Source organism: Lagopus leucura, unplaced genomic scaffold (genome assembly GCF_019238085.1).
Source record: "Lagopus leucura isolate 7727_CA_CO unplaced genomic scaffold, USGS_WTPT01 Super-Scaffold_100001, whole genome shotgun sequence".
NCBI classification, from domain to species: domain Eukaryota; kingdom Metazoa; phylum Chordata; class Aves; order Galliformes; family Phasianidae; genus Lagopus; species Lagopus leucura.
Window position 1 is genome coordinate 59,386,305 of NW_024962262.1, and position 19,845 is coordinate 59,406,149.

At 39.0% G+C, this 19,845-nt stretch overlaps 1 protein-coding gene across 3 annotated transcripts in view; it reads right to left on the reverse strand.

The window, feature by feature from the left end:
• Positions 1-19,845, reverse strand: part of SCML2 (Scm polycomb group protein like 2) — a 76,401-nt gene that overhangs the window by 10,651 nt on the left and 45,905 nt on the right. For all 3 annotated transcript variants that reach the window (XM_042868318.1, XM_042868317.1, XM_042868316.1), the window contains 4 exons: positions 11,791-12,041; positions 7,343-7,478; positions 5,388-5,591; positions 529-711 (listed from right to left, as the gene is read on the reverse strand). In XM_042868318.1, coding sequence (XP_042724252.1) covers positions 529-711; positions 5,388-5,591; positions 7,343-7,478; positions 11,791-12,041 — 774 coding nt within the window. The remainder of the gene's footprint in view (positions 1-528; positions 712-5,387; positions 5,592-7,342; positions 7,479-11,790; positions 12,042-19,845) is intronic.

A 19,845-nucleotide genomic window follows, 5' to 3' on the forward strand; every position in this document is an offset into this window, starting at 1 on the left:
ACCAAAACGCACATAAAATGTCACAAGCAGCCAGCTGCAAAACCCACCTTCTTTACTAGACTGTATGCTGCAGATCTAAAATTTTGGAGCCATCACTGGGCAAGGTGAACAAAGGAAGAAAAGACTATTCAGTGTTGTAGGATAGGCTGAACTGAATCAGCTCTCAGAGCAAGCCCCTTCTTATAAGTTAGTAAGCATCTTTATTCAAGGTTATTTTATGATTCAAACATAAATTGAACAGGCAAAATGTGAAGTTTTTAGTCTGTTCTTTTAGTAACCCAGTGGTACAATACATATGTTTCCTAGTTGACCACAAGAAAGAGTTAGCAGAACAAAATGATTTCTGCACATGTGCTATGAGCTATCCCAACCTGCCACAGCACTTGTGCTCTGGAATGAATCCACTAAGAACTGAACCATTTCAGTCAATTTAAGTTACAGCAAAGCAGACTAAAATGTTAAATTTCATAAAGTAACCACAGTTCTCAAAAATAACAGTACTTGTAAACAAGAGTTGTTTAATAGTACCTGGTTTGTTCCTATCGTACTCCGTGGGACTATGTGCACACCCCATGTAAGGGCTGAAAGGCTGGCTACTGAAAAGATTATCGCATTGAAGACTGTGGCAGAGTTTCTCCAAGAAACGTAGGACAAACGATGCACTGTTTACAGAAGGAAGATTGATGGCATGCTTCTCCCCATCAAAGGAAGCTGCGAATAAGAAGATGATGTCAAACAGTCCCTGAGCATCACAAAGTATAGCAAAACACTAACAAGTAAAGGACGTTCAGCTTTGATTTAAAACATGCAAGAAGTGAGAGGAATAAACAATCTTTCTGGTGTTTCACACATTTATATTCAAAGAACTGGTTGTACCTTCCATTGGATCCATGCCACTTTAAATTTGCTCTATGAGAACTTATTTTAAGAAAATAACACTGGCTTTAAACGAGCGTAACAGATCTATTCTGTCAACATCAAAATCTTACAGGCAATTTCAGTTGTTTGCTTTTAAAACACTACCTCTCTACCACCTATTTGCAGGAGATAACCAAGAAAAGATCCATTACAGCACTTGCTAGAGAGAAAAAAAAATAAACTTTTTTTTTTAGTTTGTAACTGAACTGAGCTTACAAGCAGTAGTGTGCAGGCATGCATCACCACTGAAATTCTGACTACCAAAACTCATTCTGTCATTTGATATTTTACCATTAGAGAAATCCATCCTGCTGTCAACGCTACAGTGATGAAGCTGCAACTTAATTCTAAAAAATCTAGGTGGCAGAGATACCACAAGAATGGACTTGAATGAGTGATTACAAAGAGACTGAACACGGGCCAACATCTTTTACTTGCAGACCTCTTTCCTTGCTCCCTAAATACTGAGAATTATGTAGTTAATGATAATTTCCCCTTTTTGTGATACTTACTGAGATTCTGAAAAAACTTCTATTGCAAACGCCACCAGTATGTAGGTAAATAATTACAATTATGTTAGCTGAATCTTTTGGTTATTTCTAATTAGAAAGACACTACAACAGAACAGGAACGAACTTGTAAATTATGCTTAGTGTTGGAAAGAATCAGTATGAACACCGGGTTTATGCATCAATTTGTCTTCTCGGCAGCTTTCTGTTTTTGAGATTCCAAATGCTAAGCAGAGCTTTAAAGGATCACATTTGGTTAGTGGCAGATGCATTTTCAAACAACAACAAAAACAACAACAACAAAAAAAAACCCACAAAAATTACAAGAAAGCCTTTATTCACAAGTCTGAAATAAGGAGCATATCCATATTGTGTTACAGAAGAAGACAGATATTATATACAAAAACAAAGAAAACGCCCCAGCACTAGCATATTTTATGCTTCCTTAGGAAATCAAAGGCATGACTGACATACTGTTAAGTGAGCCTATGATTAGGGTTAATGCAAGTGCACGGGCTAGCATCAACAATAACACACTACCTCTCATTTGCTTTCATTGTGTAGTGACCCAATGCAGGTGCCTAAAGTTTAAGAGTCAGTACCACAGGGACAAATCCTGGACCCACGGGTTTCCACGGCCCATTCACATTTTTTCCTGTCTCCAATGTTTAAATGAAAACCTAATGATTCACATGTGGCTCAGACACAAGGCTCTCTACCTCCTGTTTGGGGAAGAGGTCTTGGGAGGCATATTTCTGCTAGGAGCTCAACCAGTTCTGGAGAGCAAATGGGCTGTGAGACCCAGCAGAGCCTGATCTCCTGATATTTACTGCAAGGTAGCACTATCAGCTGCAGCAAACATTCAAATAACTTCATAGTAGCCTCACAGGTAGTCTTACATGGCCCAAGGGAAATTACTTGTTCTCCACATCTTAATTTCTCATTCACATCTTAATTTTGAAAAGAAGCATTGAAAAGAATAATATTATCTTAGAGTTGTCAGGAGGATAAAGCAAGAAACATCTGAGGCTATCTGAATTCCCCAAGACATACCATGAGAAAAATCCACAAAAAAAAAAAAAAAAAAAAAAAGATTCAGTGCAAACACAGCTCTCTTGTACTCCAAATGTCTGAGGGCAACCATAGGAGCTCCAAGCAAAGGAGTGGGATCCAGATCTACAGGCTCAACAACTCTCTGCTCTGCCTGGGGACAACAAAAGCTTCTTACTTCCAAGATAAATGCTAGGGCTGAAAATAAAAAGGAGTACTTCTGAGATGCAACAACCTCAACCTCTAATGACAAATAAACAGGGAATTGAGCTCGTTTGTGCAATCCCAGCCCTTGGGATGAAGAGACATTCTCATTTCTTTACTTTTCATTGTGTAGGTATGTTTCAAACAGCAAGCTCGAGCCAGGAGAAAGGCTGAGAGCTAAACTATCAGACAAATGTGTCTGTCTGATAGTGAAGAAAATCACCCAAGAGACTGATTTAATTCTCTGCTTGAGAAGATTTATCTGAACCTCACTGTTTCATCCCACTAAATGACACAGACTCAGAGCTACAAGCAGAAAAGAGGGGCTGACACCACCACCATGAGTGGGCTTGCTAATCAAGCCTTTAATTTCCCTTTGGTTACATTTGCTTGAATTGAAACCTTATGCATCAAGCAAAATTAAAACGGTTTGTGCTTTTGTTTTGAGTAAGAAAAAAATCCTAAATTCAACTCCATTCAAAACAACTATTTTCTCTGGCAGCTGAACCAAAAGAACCCACTAATTATTCACACATATTGTAGCAAGATTATTTCATCCAAGTCCCAGCATGCAGTTTTCTACTATACCAAATACAATACTTGCCATGAAAGTTCATCACAAAAGATTTAGATTTCTTTCCTTAATCTCTGATGCAGACAATTGTTTTTCTTGCCAGTCTTAAAGAAAAACCAACTATACAAAAAAAAAAAAAAAAAACAACAAAAAAAAAACAAACAAACCAAAAAACTTTCAAGCAAAAACTCTACGAGAAAATATTCTCACAGTTTCATTCTGCAGTTCCTCATTTTATTCTACTGTATGTAGCCTACCTTCCTATCCAACTGCACAGTTGGTTTTCATAGAATCACAGAACGGCCAGGGTTGGAAGGGACCTCAAGGATCATGGATCTCCAACCCCCCATCACAGACAGGGCCACCAACCTCCCCATTTCATACCAGACCAGGCTGCCCAGGGCCCCATCCAACCTGGCCTTGAACACCTCCAGGGACGGGGCATCCACAACCTCTCTGGGCAGCCTGTTCCAGCACCTCACCAATCCCTCTGTAAAGAAGTTTCCCCTGATATCCAGCCTAAATCTTCCCTTCCTCAACTTAAAACTATTTCCCCTTGTCCTGCTGTTATCTACCCTTTCAAAGAGTTTTAATGTATTACATTAACCTAAGCCACATTCTGTTCTTCTCAAAATATATCCGACAAATTTTTTTTTTAATAAAATGACTCAAGATTTGACTGATCGCTCAGTGAGCCTCTCAGCAACCTATCCAACAAGCTGATGAGCAGACAAGAGCTAAAAAACAGAAAATGCACCTGAGAGCGCTCCAGCACTCTGCTTCATGAGAAGCCTACAGAGCCAGGCTTCTTGAGCTTAGGACCACTGAGCTGGCTGCTTTGAATCTAGCAGTAATTACAATAGTAATTCCTGTTCCTACAGGATTTTTGAATGAAAATATATCAGAACTAGATTTTTTTTTTTTTTTTCTGCTTTGTAAAATAATTATTTTCAACTATTCCATCATAGCCCAGATTCACCACTGGCCTACAGTTTAGTCCTTCTTCAAGAACAATAACAATCAGAATACTGGCAAAGCACATCTGAGTGTATTTTGTTCCATAAAAAAATGACTTTTTGGAATGAGGCACAATTATATTATTATATTAATAATATAATAAAATTTCATGTTTTGCAAAAAATAAAGTAATACAAGTTTCACACCCAAGCTTACACAGTTCCAGTAAACTTTTATTACAAAGTAGAAAAGAAGCATCTATCATACGAACAAACTCATGCAGACACATAAGCAAGGACTACTGAAATTCTGCTATATGCAGGTCAGGGTACTAGGTTGTAGATACTGTTAGACAGCAAAGTCTTTTACGAGGATTTAATTAAACCTGTATTCCACTAATCATCTTTCACACCTGGTGATAATGTAAGGAGATTAAAGTTACACCAAGTCTTTTTACTGCCAGTGATAGAATTATGAATTGATGTGCTAACTGCCATACAAAGTACTTTCTAGCCTAGAAGGAAAAAAAAATGTCAAGCAGCAGCTACTCAGTTTGAGATGTAAGGATAATTTATTTGTAGACATAGCATTAATATGTAGCAGAACTAAACCTATTCCTTAGTAGAGGACACAGGAGAATGAACACTGACCTAAGAGACCGGGGAATGGGGGAAAGGAGGAAGCAGCAAATTTAACATGTGGAATCACTTGCCTGGAAGCTAAACAGATTAGCTGGAAACTTTTCACTCACTTGGGTAAGGTATTAAGAACACAAACATTATGTACGGATAAGATTATGAGAATGATTTGAATTAATAAAGCTGATACTCCACTCCTACTGAGCTTACTTGACAAATGTATAGCTGCAGCTGTTGGTGCACAAGCTCTACTTATTACCAACCACCTAACTGTACAGTGTACACGTAATTCAACTTTGCTATTGCTAGATTCTGATTGAAGAACTGTTCAGAAAATCCTGGACTCTGACTGATACAAAGTATACTCCCCCAGGACTCTCTTAATAAAGTAGTTCATAAACATACATTCTTGACTATGCTTAAGGAGGAGTTACAAAAGTGATAGAATCTCATTGCAGTTACTTCAGTTCTTTCTCCCTACCCTAGGTTCAGAAACAAGTGAAGAAACAAAAAAAAATTAGAAACATCTTCACATACCAGTTATCATTTCCCCTCCATGATGGCCAGATTTCAGAAATCCAAATACTGTTTTGGATTGATAGGCACAATCCACACAAGCTTGTACAGCCTGTTGAAGTACCACGTTGACAGGACCTGGTCCAAAGTGATCTGGAAGCTGCTGAACCTTCTTCTTATCCAGGTGAGGCCCAGAATTCCCATGCTTGTTGACATAAACACACACTGAAAAAGAACAAGCCAAAGTATTTCTACTTTCTTTGTACCTAGTGCACACAGAATAGAGACACATTTCACGTGCTAGAATTGCATTGTTTCTGAAGTCCCAAATTCACTTCCACCTGACCTCTAAAGCCTTTCTGTACCCTGCTAACGTACAAAGCCATCACACTGCATTCTTCTTTCAACTCATCTCTACTCACATACTAGTCCCAGGAAAGCAAGAACTACCAGTACATGCTCTAAACTACCAAAAAGATCTATTCTTAAAAGCTGTCCTTGCTGCCCTATTTTTTCTCATATTTGAGAAGATACAACAAACCAAACCCCATAGCATAGGCCTGCTATGGGTGCCCATTCTGAAGCACCCACACAGCATTAACAATGTCTATGCACAATGGTCAGTATCTGCTATCTTCAGCAACCACCCACGTATGATTTCCACACCACAGCTTGGCTTTCGCTGCTAAACAAAAGAACAATACTTACCTGGATACTGTGCAAAGTGGTTCAAAGCTTATCATGAAAGTAATCAAATAGGACTATTGAAAGCACTTTTTACAGAGACAATGAAAAATTGCCTTTCAAAAGGAACAACAAGGCAGAAAAATATGGAGAAAAGCTGTAATTGAAGGGTTTTTCTTTCTTCTTTTTGGTCTTGACTGTCACATGACCAGGAACGCAGGAAGACATTAGTATAGCTTAAATCTTTTGTGATTAAGCAGACAATCTAAGTGATATGTAATAGAAAAGACTGCTGCATTTTCTCAGCTGTAGTACCATTCTGGCTTAGTTAGAAACATAGATTTTAAAAATGAAACGTTTCTATGAAGTGCTTCAGTGATCTTGTATCTTCATGCCTATCTGCTTAGTCTCTGATGTCTGCAGATTGGAGGAAGCCACTTGTATGAATAAACAAAGATACAAATCAGCAAAAAGAGCTTTCATGACATCTTCGTCTGACTTCAGTAACAGCTGACTCCTGAAAGGTTTATTTTCCTAGGAAACACATAGGTATTTTCCCCTCATCCATCATTGAAGTTGGGATGGAGAAGAGCCTGACAACTTCTATTGTAAAAACAGTTTTTAAATGTCAAAAGTATCCCAAACAGCATTAACATAAGTTACGGGCTTTTTTAGAAAGATCTGAGATTTCAGTTGACAACCTACAAATTGTCTCATTACAGAGTTACAAGCCCCTCAACAAGCTAGCTCATTAAGTAGCTTATTTTTGTTTTGCCAACGCTTTTTAAGATACATTTCATTACATTTTCTCTTAACTTTGCTTGTTTAAAAATAAGGGAGATATTTCCCTTGATTGCTTTTACTTGGTTTAAATGGACTTGCTTTTTTAATAGAACACTGAAGAGAGACAAAATCTCCATTTTGTGGTATTAAAGTGTGCATGAAAGCAAAATATCATATGAGCTTTTAGCTACATCTAATCCCATTTCATACATCAGAGAATGAGACAGACAGTTGTACAGTTTCCTCCTTCAGACAGAGCGAAACTGACAGGTTTAGCAGATATGTTCAAAGTCTCCGTGCTCCAGCACTTCTTGTTATAATGCAGGCATCAAAATACCAGTTCTACAAAGTAACACTGGCACCTACAAACATCTTTTTGAAGAAAGGTAGTAGGTGAGTAATGATTTACAGGAGTAAGTTTGCAGCACATTTCCATAAGAAGACACGACTAGTTTTCTTGAAATTGAAGTCATTTCACACTAAAAATGTCATTATTTTTTTTCTTTTACCTGTGGATATAACTGCTGCAGCTGCACCAGACAAACTAATTCCATCTTTCAGCATCTGTGTAGTGCCACTGTCCCCATCAGGAGAAGAAAGAGGAGAAGGTGGTGCAGGAGTCAGCTGCTCTGGTAAGACTTTTTTCTGTTTTGAGAAAAAAATACCAAAGTATTTAATGTTTTTTAAGTAGTATGCCAAACCTTTCCACTATCATTTATCATACTATTGAGTGCATGTAGTTCCTTATTACAGAAGTACTACATTGCAAAGATGATGAAGTCTGGGAAGGGATGATCAGGAACTGCCTGCGTTTACAGCTACTTCAGCAACGCAGGGGAGGACAAATAACTTGAAAAGGAGCCCACTTATGGTTGAAAAGGAACTCACTTATCGCTGAAAAGGAGCAGGAGAGCAATGAGCTATATATAATCAATTCACGGTCCTTCTAAATTTTAGGAATCACAGAAGAGGTATTTGGATTACTTTCCCACATACACTCTTTCCATCACCTGGGTTTATCACAATTCCAATAAATTATTTGGGCTGTGCACACATTGTCATATATTGTCATTGTCATTTGAATTCTGATTCAAATTTAGCTGTCAACTTTACAGAGCATCTAGATTTTCTCCCAGCTTGTTTCAAAGAGGTTGAAATTCTTACATAACACTTTCAGAAACTGGTGCTCTATGCAAGGTATCAAATATACCAATATAGTTGTAATTCAGTCACTTGAGTTTGCAAAACTTTCTTCTTTCCCAAACCAACCTTATTTGTAGCCTATTATATACCAGACAGACAGATTTTGTAGCACAAGGATGTAGAAATCAGTCAGTGTCTCCCAGCTGAGAAAAAAGATAATGTTGCAATTTAGTTTGGGCTGGGGCTTAGAAAAGAGGCGTATGCTAGAAAGGCACTTCTGATGTGTTATAAAAATACATGGAAATAAAAGAAGCAATTAATTGGCAAAAAATTCTTCACCTCTTCCTTCGCCATTTATTCTTGCACAAGAACATATTACATCCTCATTTTCTACCCTGAATTAAAAAAAAATTAGGAATATAAGAGATTAGCCAAGGTGGTCAAGGTGTCAGAGACCCGGATACTCATGTGGAAAGAGTTTATATCTAACACTGATCTGCAGCAAAGATAAAAATCTGCCAAGCTGTCAGGGAAAGCTTCAGTTTAGAAGTGCAATGTAATAAAAGTGTAATGGATGGATAAGGAGGATATTTACTAAACAGTACATTAACAAATCACATAGCAAGCAAATCACCTTCCAAAGAACAGCAGTGCCTAACTTCTCCACAACACCTACTAAGAATTGTAGTTCTTTTCTTCTAAAGTCTACGGCATGGTAGAGAAAATTTCTGTGCTCTTTACAGATCTGAGAAAATAGATTTGGAAAGAGAAATTATTTGACAACACAGTACTGGATGGAACCACCACAGACGTGAGAGAGACAGCCAAGGTTTGGCACTGCTGTGAATGAGACGAGGTGGAAAGGGTCAAACACTGAAGCAGTGATGTATTACTTGTCAGAGACTGACTATGCATCTTAACACTGGGAAACAGAAAGGTTTCCATCCTTAACACAGAGAACAACAATGCAGTTAGGAAGTTAGAGCTTTTGATCTGAAGCCTGGCATTCCTGAAGCCTCTATGCAGAAGGGACTCCCCAGGGGACCAGTTGTCTGTTGTCATGCTGCAAAATGCCAGCGGTGGAGTTGAGAGGAAAAAGGAGGGAACAGGAGAAATGTAGCATGAAAACAAAATGTAAACACTAAGATGTAAGCCAGAAGAATTGTCTACCCTCCACACGAATGCTTAAGTGTGGTGAGGCTAGCCAGCCATTTCTTACCATCTCCAGAATGAGGAAAGAGCATATTTTGGGAATACAGCCTGTTATGCTTGCTCAGCTGAGTAATTTGTAATCCCAAAATGATGAGCAGCACACCGCAGTCCGACAGCCAGGCTGTGTCAGGAAGCAGGCCGTGCTTCCAGCTGGGCTCACCACATTTGCCCCTACCCACCTTTACCAGCTGGCCCTGCCAGCTGGGAGGGCACACCAGCACCGAGTGTCTGCACAGAGCTCAGCACACAGGCTGGCACCTCACCACCCTTCACTGACGCTGCTTTCGTGGGGTCACATCTAAGGCTGCAAACCACAGTCAGACCAAGGCCCCTTCTCAAGAGATGCATATAAACCAGTTGGTCTGGAAGGAATTCTTTGCATTGCTCTGCAAAGTGTACTTTCAAAGGTGATGGGAGAAATGTAAAGAGATTTTTTTCAATATGACAGTAAAAAGAAAAAAAAAGCAGCGCACACTGGGGGGTAGGAATGGGGAATAAGACTTGACATGCTTTTTATCCTCATGGAGAAGCTTAAGAAACATTTAGGCGAGGAAATGACAACAGCTTAACATTCCTAGCTGTACAATAAAAATTAATACATGCACAATGATAAACATTGCAGAATAACAAGCTTAAAAAGGCAAGGAGTCCCAGCCTGCCTCTTCACTGTGAGATTTAACAAGTCAAACAAATCTCTACTTCATCAAGCACCAGACTGATCTCCCAAAATACACAGGTTTTGAATTAGCACAAAGTCAGTTCACATCTGGAGGACAACTGCACAGGCTGAAAAGGTGGAGGGTTATTTTGGATTTGTCTTAAAACAGACAAACAACTGCATTCAAATATCTAAGCACATATCACTAATATTATATTTGTGTGCATACTGGGAAGTACCTGAGCTGTGTGTCACTCTATATCACATATACCCCGTACATACAGAACTCCCATTTAGTAATTTCTCCTCTCTCCACTCTTACAGTATTAAGTAAAACACTGCAAAGAAGAGTGCAAATATGCGTAATGTCTTGGCAACCTTACCACATACTTACCACATACCGTAGCAATAAAAACTTTCCATGGCTTTTCTAAAGGAACCCAGTTGTTAAGTTCTCAGTGCAAAAGTTACAATAGTAACGTGCCATGTTAGATAGGTGCCTCAAATTCAAGATACTACAAAGTCTAATGCTTAGTTGACTGGTCCCACAGAGGAAATCAGATGCACGTGAAGTTTTCTCAGATCCCTTCCTGATCGCAAGAAGTGCCCAAAGTAATTCCCAATCCCAAGCAAAGCCCTATACTTCACACAGGCCAGGTGCCAAGTGCAGAGCTCCAAGAAGACACTTCCTGTTACCCAGCATTTGAAGCTCAGAAGCATCTTTAAAGGTGAGATGCCTGCAACTATCTTCCAACTTTTTTTTTTTTTTTTTTTTTTTTTTACAAGAGACAGAGGAGCACAAAACCCTTACACAAAGTGCACATCCTGCCATACCCGAGTATCTCCTAAATATAAGATAACATGTTCAGTTATCTCCTTTAAAGCCCTTTAGGCTTATGGCAAACAGCCAACCCACTAGCTCAGTCTGTGTGGGAGCAGCTTTCTCCTCTGTAACCTGCACCTCTGTTTGGAAAAAAGAAGGAGATAAAGCTGGAACCCAGGTGCCCCAGCAGCCTACTGGTCTGCATGCCTAAATGGGAGGGACAGGTGGCAGAAGACAGCAGGGTTTCTACTTTCAATCTGCAGAACTGTTCCTTACCCTGCAGCCAACGTTGCAACCAAAGTAATCACCTCCAGTTTTATCCTAAAGCCTTTTAGGTGCGCTCTAATACCACACTTCACTAGTGCTTCACACTGAAGGGCAAAGTCATACTCATGCCATTACTTCATCCCTTCCCATGCACCACCAGCAATTTCTTACTAGCCCACAGTAACCCAGGCTGGAGGAAAGGAAAAAGCAAAACTTCAACTTTTGGAAATCAGAGTGTGTGTGGGTGGCTGACCACTGCCCATGTCTCGGACTCAGCTCTGAAGGGAGCAAGGCATCATACCTTTCAGGCTCACACCTGAGGAAATGCATTGATGCACTGCCTGAAAGGAAGTGTCCTGGTTCATGCAGGATCTCCAGGATGATGGGATATTCAAGAGATTAACTTGGCAAATCCCGCTGCATGCTTAAAATGCCTAAACTTTTCACCAAAATCCTCACTGTTCCTAATCTTTTTTTCTTGTTCAACATGAGAGGAAAAAAAATGAAAAACATGCGTATGCTACAGTAGTAAAATAACTCAGACTAAAAAGCCTCAAGAATTCCCCGTGGTTCTTGGGATGTTACTGGAAATGGCTATTCCAGAATAGTATTTTTCAATACCAACAACACATCCATAAATCAATCTAAATCAGTACTCCCATACTGGAATAAGAAAATCCCAGAAGTTTATCCTGAGATATTCTAGAATAGCTATTCTAGACGTTTTGTCGTAATCAACTTCCGAACACAGTAAAGCCCTGAAGGCTGAAGAGAAGCCAGAAAATTAATGAAAAAAAAAATAATCTCACTACAAAATTTTGCAATATAAAGTAAAATAGTAGATAAGGACTAACCTTTTTTCCAGGTTTTAAACTTTTTTTCCTTGTTTTAAGATTCTCAGTATGAGAGGTGCTTTTGGTCAGGGGAATATTTTTAGGAGACCTGCCCTTCTTGGGAACTGTAGACTGTCCAGGGGGTTTGCCCCGACCTGGTTTCCTGCCCCGCTGCGCTGGTACTGGAGCAGATTTCTGTGGAGACTGCATTGAACGCCGGGTCACTTTGGAAGGGGAAGATTGGATTTTTGCACTGCTCTTTGTAATGGAAACTGAGGAAAAACAAAAACAAAAGGGAAGGGGGGGAAAACCTCAAAATGAACGATGGAAAGCAACTTTTCTAATAAAGGCTTTTAAAAAAAAAAAAAAAAAAAAGTGTAGTGCACAATTTACATTGTAAAATAAATATACTTGGATATTTTGAACCCCAGTGGTTGGCATGAAACTACGTAATTTCATTAAAGCCAGAGAGAGAATTCTTTATAACCATTATTTTAAAGGGACCTTCCTAAGGAGAGAAAAAAAAAAAAAAAAAAAAAAAAAAAGAAGAAGAAGAAGAAAAGAAACCATTCAAATAAAAATAAAAAAGAATTAATTCACTCACCTTATAAGTGCTTCCCATGATTTTCATCATCACAAGATAAAGTACCATTCATCAAGAAGGCCTTCATAATACTTCACAAGGTATACAGCCCATAATACTTCCACTCTCCTCTCAGAGCAGTTCTCACAATTACAAGATATGCCAACTACTTCTAGCAAGCTACAAACCAATTCTGAGCAGTGAAGAAGTCATCCAATTAAGAAAAGAAATTGATGACAGGCAAAGTATCGTTCATCAGTATTTGTCTGAGACGTCGGTTTAGAAAGTTCACATAACTGCTCAGATTTTTATACTTGGAACAGATTTAATTTTTTTATTATTATTATTATGTTTTAGTTTTGGAAGCCAAAATAAAATGTCATTTTTATTTCATCTTAACATTCTCTGTTGATTCTTCCATCCCAATAGAAATCGGATCCACTACATACAAGATGCGTCTGCATTATAATCTGATGAGAAGCTGCAAATTGTAATCAGATTTCATTGAACAAAACTTCTTAGTCTGCTATCATTTCCACCCATCTCCCTTCTCTAAAGCACTAGTGATGATTTTACTGTAATGATTCCCTAGCAACAGACTGATTAAAACAAGAGGAGGATGTCAAATGGAAGATATCCTCAATGAGAAGACATCCCACACCACACTCCTTGTGGCCAACACAAAGCAATGACCAAGTCCACAAAGAACTACGTTCTGTTTCTTGGACTGAATGATGATGGACAGGCAGATGCAGAAGCAGCTAAAGGAGAGGGAAGAAGAGGATGAAAATGGGAATTTTTGTGATGATAAACCACCCTCATCATGAGAAGCATGGGAAAGGAAGAAGAGAAAATACAGCATCTATGAAATCATTTTAAGTCTTGGCATTAAACTTAGTTGGTTTTCCAGAATCATACTGTCTTTAACACTTGCTTTTTGCAGCTTGCTGATACAGGATAAACTCCATGATCCACACTAACTATAAACTACCATGAGCTTAATGTGACATGATGCAGAAGTACTACAAGTAAGGGTTCAAGAGGGCTTTGTGTGAGTAACCAGTGCCAGATCCAAAGGACTACTGCAGTCCAAAATTGGAAAACATGGGGGTTCTAAAAGTTGATTTCTTGGGTTTTCATGAATTTATAGTAATTCTTCCTTTACAATATTAGTGTAATTGATACTTTCTGGTAAGCAAATATAATCAAAGATACATCTGAAATGAGATCTGGAGAATATACTTAGCAATTTAGCAACAGTTTTAACATGTAGCTATTTGAGTGACAGTCACCTGAACATTTCACTACGTAGCTTTGCAACTGTTATTTTGGCTCTGAATTTTCATTCAAGTTAACTGTTACGAAGTATTTGTAGTAGCAAATATAACATTAAGAATGAATTACATACTACAAGCAGACTCTTATGAAACACAAGCTCTACTGACATCCGTTTTTAAAGCTGTAGGACTGTTCACAGTCATTGAGATCAACATTGTGATTTGTCTGATTCGATTACTAATCCAATATTCCTAAATGGCAGTTCAGAAGAATTTTTTTCACTATGATTGGTTGCAATCCCAATACATTAAATACAGACATTACATCCCTAAGTACCTGAGAAGAACCACCTTCTCAACGTGGAATGTAATCACTTTCCTATACCAAAACTTATTTTCATAGGCAATGATAGTTGAAAGCTGAAGAGAATTTTATTCAACTGCTGGCAAAGCACTACTCTCATGTCTCTGAATTGCTGAGTGACAACTTGCATTAACCAGTACTTCTGGAAGAGCAGAGCAGTATCGACTACATGCTGTACCGCACAGTGCTACATATTACATGTGTTATGTTTACAGGAATGCAAAATACAGCTGTTTTTATTTACTCATGCTACACAACTAGGTGTTAAACCATTTTGAACTTGTAATTGTTGGTTCACAAATTCTTTGTGCCTCTGCTGAAATCTAGCAAGTGTGTTTCTATTCCTTCACAGCAAATACAGCATACATTAAATACAGAACGAATTACAACGTCAACAGGTATGAGTTTTGATATCCTGAGTAATCCCTACACCCCTCCTGAAGGATATTTACACACAAAGAGTAACAATGCAAACAGTTTAACCACTTCAGGCCGCCCTCCTGAAATACACATAGCAAGTATTCTTAGCACAGCATCTTCCTACCTGCATACGCCAAAGGACCAAATATTAGCAGCATTAACCACTGGGGGGGGGGGTCAGGTCCCATTTGATATTTTTTCTTCTAACTAAAGCTGAAGCTGCTTTTTTCAGCACGCAGGACTACAACAAAGCCCATGCTGCCTGGGCAGCCTCCCTGAGATAGCAGCAAATGAGGAGGCAGCTATTTGCATTTGTTGATTTAAGAGAGGAGGGGGGCAGTGGGAGACTGCTAAAGTAATTCACATATTGTCTGCAGGCTGTATTGACAGTGATCATCAGTCACCTGCTCATGCTTCCTTCACCCCAGCCTTCAGAGGGAGACCAAAGGTTATGCTGGGTCAGAGGATCTAGAGGGAAATGAAAAGACATGTAAAAGCTAGTTGCCAACCTCACTGCATCTGCAGACCAAGTTATCCCCACTAGACCACATGTTCCAAAAACTAAGATGTTTTAATAGTCTCATGAGAACTTGTTAAAATGTATCAATGAAAAGAATAGAGAGAAAAAGTGCCAAGCTCTGCTTGCAATTACTGCACTATTTAGCTGGGATATTTACAACAGAAAAAAAGCACATTTGCCTTTTCAGGATACTGCTTTGCATCACAATGGTCTTCTCATTTGCACAAACAAAATAAAGCATTTGTTTCATGCTGCTCTTCTACAAAAATATCAACTGCTCAAGTTTCCAGAGTTTGATGCATTGCATGGCATTCTTTCCCAAGTCTCTTATTTATATCCAGAAACCATTCTGGTGTCCTCAATAACCGAAGACCAGAGATCATAAACATCCTTTACCATAGTAATGTTAACAACTAAACACAGTTTTCAAAGGCCACAAGAGTTCTTGTTATTTTGTCAAGCTAGCAAAGGCTATAGTTGGCTACATTCATGCAGTATGCAAAGAACTTTCAAACCTTCAGAAACTGCTCTTTCAAAACATTACCAACCTATTGTCCAAAACAATTCCTGTGAGAATCCGGCACCTATAAACTTTGTATCCTATCTATTTAAGAGAAATGCAAACCCAAATACTTCCAAACCCACAACCTTAAGATGCATTACCACCATTCAGTGCAAATTTGCACAAGTAGATCCACTGGAGTCAACCAAGTTTAATTCCATGAAGTGGATATGAAAGATTAGATTTTACACCAGAGCCAATTCCTGCTTGTAGAAGCAAAAAAAAAAACCTCACAAGGCACATGCAGGACTGCAAAATTGGACTCTATAATGTTAACCCCACGTCCTCTTGCTGGAATAAGCCAGATATGTAAGACAAGTGTGAAATCTAAAGCTACTGAACAGCTCCAGCACTTGAGAAGGGATGGAACAGATGACAGCTCTCATGCAATTCTAATTATTAAAATTCCCTCAAATAATCCACAGCAACAGTTTCATTCTACCTCTTTAACTAACACCAAGGAAAAAAAAATCTTCCAATTTGTAATATTAACATTTCAAATCTACTGTTCAGTTAGTGTCACAGAGCAGCAATTACAAGAAATGATATAAGAAATTTGAAGCAAAATTGCATGAAGGAAGGTAGGAATCCATTTTTCCACACATGTGAAAACAGCATTCCTACCTCAGGTGAAGCTGCCTATTAGGACAGTAAAAACAGTAATTCAGGGTTTAGATCATCATTTCTTTCAAGAAAAGGAGTTATTTTGTTCATTATGCAGCGTAGTTCACATGCCTCCCTGAGAATGAAGCAGAACATTCTTCTGAAAATGTAAAAGCCTGGCCCACTCTCATCTGCAGATTAATAAAATCGAGGCAAAGAGATTTAGCAACTAACCGTAAATCCATGGGAGAATTCCACAGCAGAAGTAATGGAAACACTACTTGAATTCTAGCCCTGAATTTTAACTATAAAATTAGCATTCTTTAATACATTACATATTTATTGTGATAGTTTTGACAAACTGGGAAAGGAGGTGGAAAAGATTAGCAGGTTTTCAAAACAGCTTACTGCTAAGCATTACTAAAATGTACATGCTCACATCTCAGTTGAAGAAGCAGAGAGTCACACAAAAGTATCTGTAATACATGCTGTTTCTATCCATTATTTATATTTCTGCCAATATTTTAAAAAGGAAAAAAAAAAAAAGTGTTATTTTGCTATCTTCTGTGAGCAGTCCTTGCCTTCTGCAGTCCTGAAAGGTGAGATGGAGGACACTAAGCAATATGAGATAGAATTGAGGCAAAGTGTTTCCTTCCCTCAGACTTCCCTTAACAGCACTTCGGCACTCTTGCTCCATCACCTCCATGCTCAGGCACAGCCCTGGTCTCTCTATACATCAAGTGTAAGCTTTCACATTCAGATTTTTGACCTTGCTGTTACTGATTCTGTACAGTTTCTGTCCTTACTGTTCTCCAAATAGCCTCAGCAGGATGCAAAGTAGGCCCAAAATGAGACTACAACATGCAATAAGCTTCAGGGGAAGCAAAACAAATGCAGAGCACAGTTATTGCAAAGCTGTGATTTGTTATGTTTCAGGGCGGGATCTCAATGAGAGCACTGATATTCATAATTCAACTGATATATGCTAACACAGATTCAGAAAAAATCCACCCAATCCCATCCACTAGCTGGACAACACAACCAACCACTGATGCCATTAGTATTCACAAGCTCTCAGTGTGAGGTCTTCATTTGTGCCGCAAGTCAAGTAAGCAGGGTGGAAGACTGGCCTGGATGAACAGGTATCCTGCAACCTGGGCAGAAAGAAAATATACAACCTCTGGAGGCAACATCTGACTTCACGGGGAGTTTGCTGCAGCTCACGTCTGCAGTGAGAAAACAAGAAAAGCTAAGGCTCCACTTGATTTGATTGCAACCAGGGTGGTGTTTGACAACAAAGAAGTCCTTTCAAAGTATGTCAACAACAGGAGGAAAAGGAAAACACAGGACTGATACTTGAAGCAGGAGGTCACCTAATAAATAACTAAGGATAAGGAAAAGATAAGAGGCATTTAATGACTTCTTTTAATCTTAGTATTTAATAGTAATCACAGATCTTATGGTGCCTGGTCCACAGTGTTTGAGGGCCACGGCTTGGGGAGCAGTGACTTTCGATCTGTGGTCACCAAAATGGTAAGTGAACAGCTGTTACCAGCTCTATGTTCCTAAGTCAGTGGAGTCTACTGAGATTCAGCCCAGAGCACTGAAGGACTCTGCAGACACTATAGCTTGACCTCTCCAACACTTTACCAAAAGCTGTGGGATGCTGAGGAGGTTCCTGCTGACTAGAAGCTAGCCAAAATTACCCCCACTACAAAAAAGGCATGAGCAAAAGCTCAGGAAACTAGAGGCCTCTCATTCTAACCTCAGTACCTGAAAAAGTTATGGAGAACATTGTCCTGGGAGATACTGAAAGGCATTTAAAGAAAAAAGCTATTATTAGGCATAGTCAACACAGGTTAATCACAAGGAAATCAAAGGCTGAGAGGTACCTCAGTGCTCCCTGCAGTGCCCTGATGAAGGGAAGCAGAGGGAGGTGCTGGGTTCTGCTCCCAGGAACTGACAGCAGCAGGAGAAGGGCACAGAGCTGCCATGGAAAGGTGGGACTGGACATTAGGAAAGTTTTCTTTACCATGAGGGTGGTTAAACGCTGGAAGAGGCTTCCTAGAGAGGCAGCTGATGCCCTGTGCCTGGCAGTGTTTATGGGGTATTTGTACAAAGCTCTCAGTAACATGCTCTAACTTCTGGTTAGCCCTGAGATGGTCAGGACGTGGTAGTCTCTGAAGGTTCCTTCCAGCTTAAGTGTTCTATTCTAAGAGCAAATAAAAAAAAAAATTCCATGTAACAGGAAAAAAATATATGTGCCTGGAGCACTTGCAGTTTGAAAGAGAAATACAGTTACCTCATAAGCGTGTTAAGATGGTGACAAAACCAGTCTTACAATAAGGTCACACCTTTGGGAGAGGTAAAACCTTTATTTTTAAGTAAGTGATTTCTGCCCTGTAGCAGCACCATCCAGGCCCTGTTGCATGATGCCAAGAAACATTAATACCAAATAAAAAAAAAGCTTAACAAGCGAGAGAATGCGGCAAATCAGATTTTAGCCTGAAGCACTGAGGAGTTCTGTATCCACAGTTCTGAAGACAGCATATATATGCTTACTGTATGCCTAACTACTGTGTCCTGCTCAGAGAAGGAAGTCGGCTGCACTGAGAGTAAAATGAAATCTCCAGCAATATGAGACTGTGCAAATTCAGCATGTTTCTATCTATAATGAAACTTAAGGATTATTGTGCTTATCTGATTTTTTTTGCTACTTTAAACAACGCAGTCCTTTCAAAGACCTTACTGTAGCTCTCTTCAAAGTCATTTCAATGCTTTCTTTGTAGAGCAGTACTGAAGTTTACAATGATGTTGCACAATTGTGTACAACTCAGCTGAAAATCCAGCACAGTAATCTTGACATCATTTCATTATCAGTAGAGAGATGTATTTCTGGCAGCTAGCTTGGAAAAAATCTGCACAAACTATTGAGATCATGTCTGAAATTTAAGTAAATCAAAAACCAAGAAATCATTAAACAGACAAACAAGACATTCCTTTACCTTCACTTGGGCCTGTCCTTCTCTTATTGCTGTAGACAGCTATAGGAGATATTAATCATAGCCTGATTAGTGTAAGGAAAAAAGATTGCTCTCACTGACAATAAAAGCACAAAACAGGGGGAAAAGAAATGAGGTGGCACATTGTGTGGAGGAGGAAAGACAGAGAGAGCAAGGATAAAAACTTGTTTTTTTTTTTTTTCCCTGATTACAGCATCATCTTTCTTTGTTCACCTGAACTCTCTCCTGCAAGATGCAGTGAGCAGATCCTTGCAACATCTCGATCTGTCAGAGATCAAACTTCATAAGACTGGAAGAAGAGAGGAGGATCAGGAAACTATGGGAAATGATCTTTCTGCAGATGCATTTCACATCTAAATAATACACAGTTCTTTACAATGAAATCAATCTTCGCAGGTGAACCTGCTTATCTCCCACATGGTTTTGCCCACATACTCCTCTTCATTCTTTCATGGAAGTGTTTTTGCTTATAAGAAGACAAGTTAGCTAAGTAACTGGCATTTATATATAATGACTACATAGCAAAATGAATTTATACAGAAACAGCAAACCAAAACTGCTCAGACAGTCTCCAGTCACTTGTCTTCTATGTCCATCATAAGCATCAGATAAAAACAGCTACTTCTTAGGCATAGTAACAGTTCTCTATTATCCAACTGAGTAGAATATAAATAACAATCTATAGCAGTTAAGTATACAAGCATAACATGCTTGGCCCAGAAAA